This window comes from Trichinella spiralis (genome assembly GCF_000181795.1).
Source record: "Trichinella spiralis strain ISS 195 chromosome Unknown Scfld1, whole genome shotgun sequence".
NCBI classification, from domain to species: domain Eukaryota; kingdom Metazoa; phylum Nematoda; class Enoplea; order Trichinellida; family Trichinellidae; genus Trichinella; species Trichinella spiralis.
The window spans coordinates 2,277,458-2,279,272 of NW_003526940.1; the positions used below are offsets into that span (position 1 = coordinate 2,277,458).

The 1,815-nt window shown below is 43.1% G+C and overlaps 2 protein-coding genes across 2 annotated transcripts; one reads left to right on the forward strand and one right to left on the reverse strand.

The window, feature by feature from the left end:
* Positions 1 to 162: 162 nt before the first annotated feature.
* On the reverse strand, positions 163 to 173 carry Tsp_11117 (hypothetical protein; the record flags this gene model as incomplete). Its single annotated transcript, XM_003381971.1, has 1 exon — positions 163 to 173. A coding segment is annotated over exon 1 (11 nt), but the record flags the coding sequence as incomplete, so codon positions are not given.
* Positions 174 to 444: 271 nt separating this feature from the next.
* Positions 445 to 1,520, forward strand: Tsp_11118 (conserved hypothetical protein). Its single transcript, XM_003381972.1, has 2 exons — positions 445 to 1,253; positions 1,307 to 1,520. Exons 1-2 carry the CDS (start codon positions 445 to 447, stop codon positions 1,518 to 1,520), a joined length of 1,023 nt encoding a protein of 340 aa, XP_003382020.1.
* The last annotated feature ends 295 nt before the right edge of the window (positions 1,521 to 1,815 follow it).

A 1,815-nucleotide genomic window follows, 5' to 3' on the forward strand; every position in this document is an offset into this window, starting at 1 on the left:
TAAATGACCGATGAGAAATGAAAACTAAATGTTGCAAAATGGTTATATAAAACGAAATTCAAAACCGTCCAATTTATTTTCGTTTGCTGTTGGGTTTGCGATCAGTGCTTTTCGTTCGAGTTATTCAAATCATTTTCTTTCTGTTCCCTATGGCTAATGTACCTGAGTTGCATCTTGTGCAAAATCGTTGCGGTGGTACGTCCCTTTTTCATGAAGGCAGGGCATACAGATTAAAACGTGCCGGCAGACAGAAATATTGGAGGTGCTCGCAAGTATGTGCTAAATGTACAGTATGTTTCCTTAATTATTAAGGATTAGTTTATTTTGTTACAGGATAAATAGGGTTGTGGTGGTGCCGTATGGACCAACCTTGATGTGACAACGGTGATCAAGCGGAATGATCACATCGAAAGCTGCCCGGTGGATGAACACTTGGCGTACAAAATGGAAAAGAAGGCGGTTTTGACAAAGCGCAGCGCGGAAGAAACAAAGCCCTTCCCGGTCATTTATGACGAGGAAGCTTCCGCCGCGTCCCCCGAGCCATCAACATCTGGCCATTTTCCTCTCTTTAGATGGCTAAGGGCCGCGATGTATGGCCACCGGGCGAAGCGCTTTCCCAGACTTCCTGAACACCGGCATGATCTGGTAATACCAGATCAGTTTAAAACAACGAAGTCTGGAGAAGACTTTTTATTGTGCCAAAGTAACTGCAGGCATATACTGGTATTTGCGACGGGTACCAACATTAGACTGCTGGCAGCCTGTCGAACCTGGGGCATGGATGGTACATTCAAGATTATACCTCAGTGGTATCAACAGCTATTTACCATCCATGCCTTTGTGGCGGGCAAGCTGGTGCCAGCAGTCTATTGTTTATGTACGGGAAAAGACATTGGAACGTGCGGGTATATTTTTCAAGCTTTAATAGGCAAAGCGGCAGTTCTGGAGGTCGACCTTAATCCAGATACCATTATCTGTGATTTTGAAACAGCCCTGATACCTGCAATTCGGGGTTACTTCCCGAATACGCGGGTACAGGGCTGCTACTTCTATTTCTGCCAGGTGGTACATAGGAAAGTAGGTGAGCTGGGACTGAAAACACGATATCGAACGGAAGAAGGAACAAGAAGAAAGATAAGAATGCTGCTGGCCACCTCTTTCCTTCCTGTAGCGGAAATTGATACGAGTGTTAGACTGCTTGAAACAGGCACTACGGGTACTTTAGCCGCTCTATTCCAATACTTTCGGCAGGAGTGGATGACCGACGAGCGACTGCCGCTTTGGATGTGTATAATGTAAATATCAGAACCAATAACCACAATCGGCTCAACAGAAAAGCGGCTAAAAGTCATAACGGGTTATATGAACTGCTCCAGCTCCTGATAGCGGAACAGGGTGTGATGGACACCCTGATTCAGCAAGTGCTATCAGGAAACGCTACCGTTGGTGACTTAAGACGGGTTAACAAGGTTTATGCTCAAAATATACGGGTGAATACACCAACGGTAGACGAACGCTAGAGTAGTTCCTAAAAGCTTTAATGTATATAACGCCGGAGCCATTTAATGCCGCCTTCCAAGTGGTGGATTGTATTTTATTGTGTTGTATTGTATTGTATTGTATTATTTACTTTCTTGCTTTTTCGTTGTTTTCATTTTGTTAGTGCCGTTCACTGTTTTTTGTTGTTGTCGTTGGCTGTTCATTACTGTTTTTGTTGCTGCTGTTAACTAGTGAATAATAAAAATCACTACTTAACTTATTTTTTGTATTGTTTTTTCTGAATTATTACTATCGCATTTGATATCATCATCACTT

Bases quoted from the DNA above. Each gene is read 5' to 3' on its own strand.
- Tsp_11118 (XM_003381972.1), top strand. From the start codon at position 445: ATGGAAAAGAAGGCGGTTTTGACAAAGCGCAGCGCGGAAGAAACAAAG. The intron at 1,254-1,306 runs GTGGATGACCGA...TGTAAATATCAG, and splicing joins TTCCAATACTTTCGGCAGGA to AACCAATAACCACAATCGGC.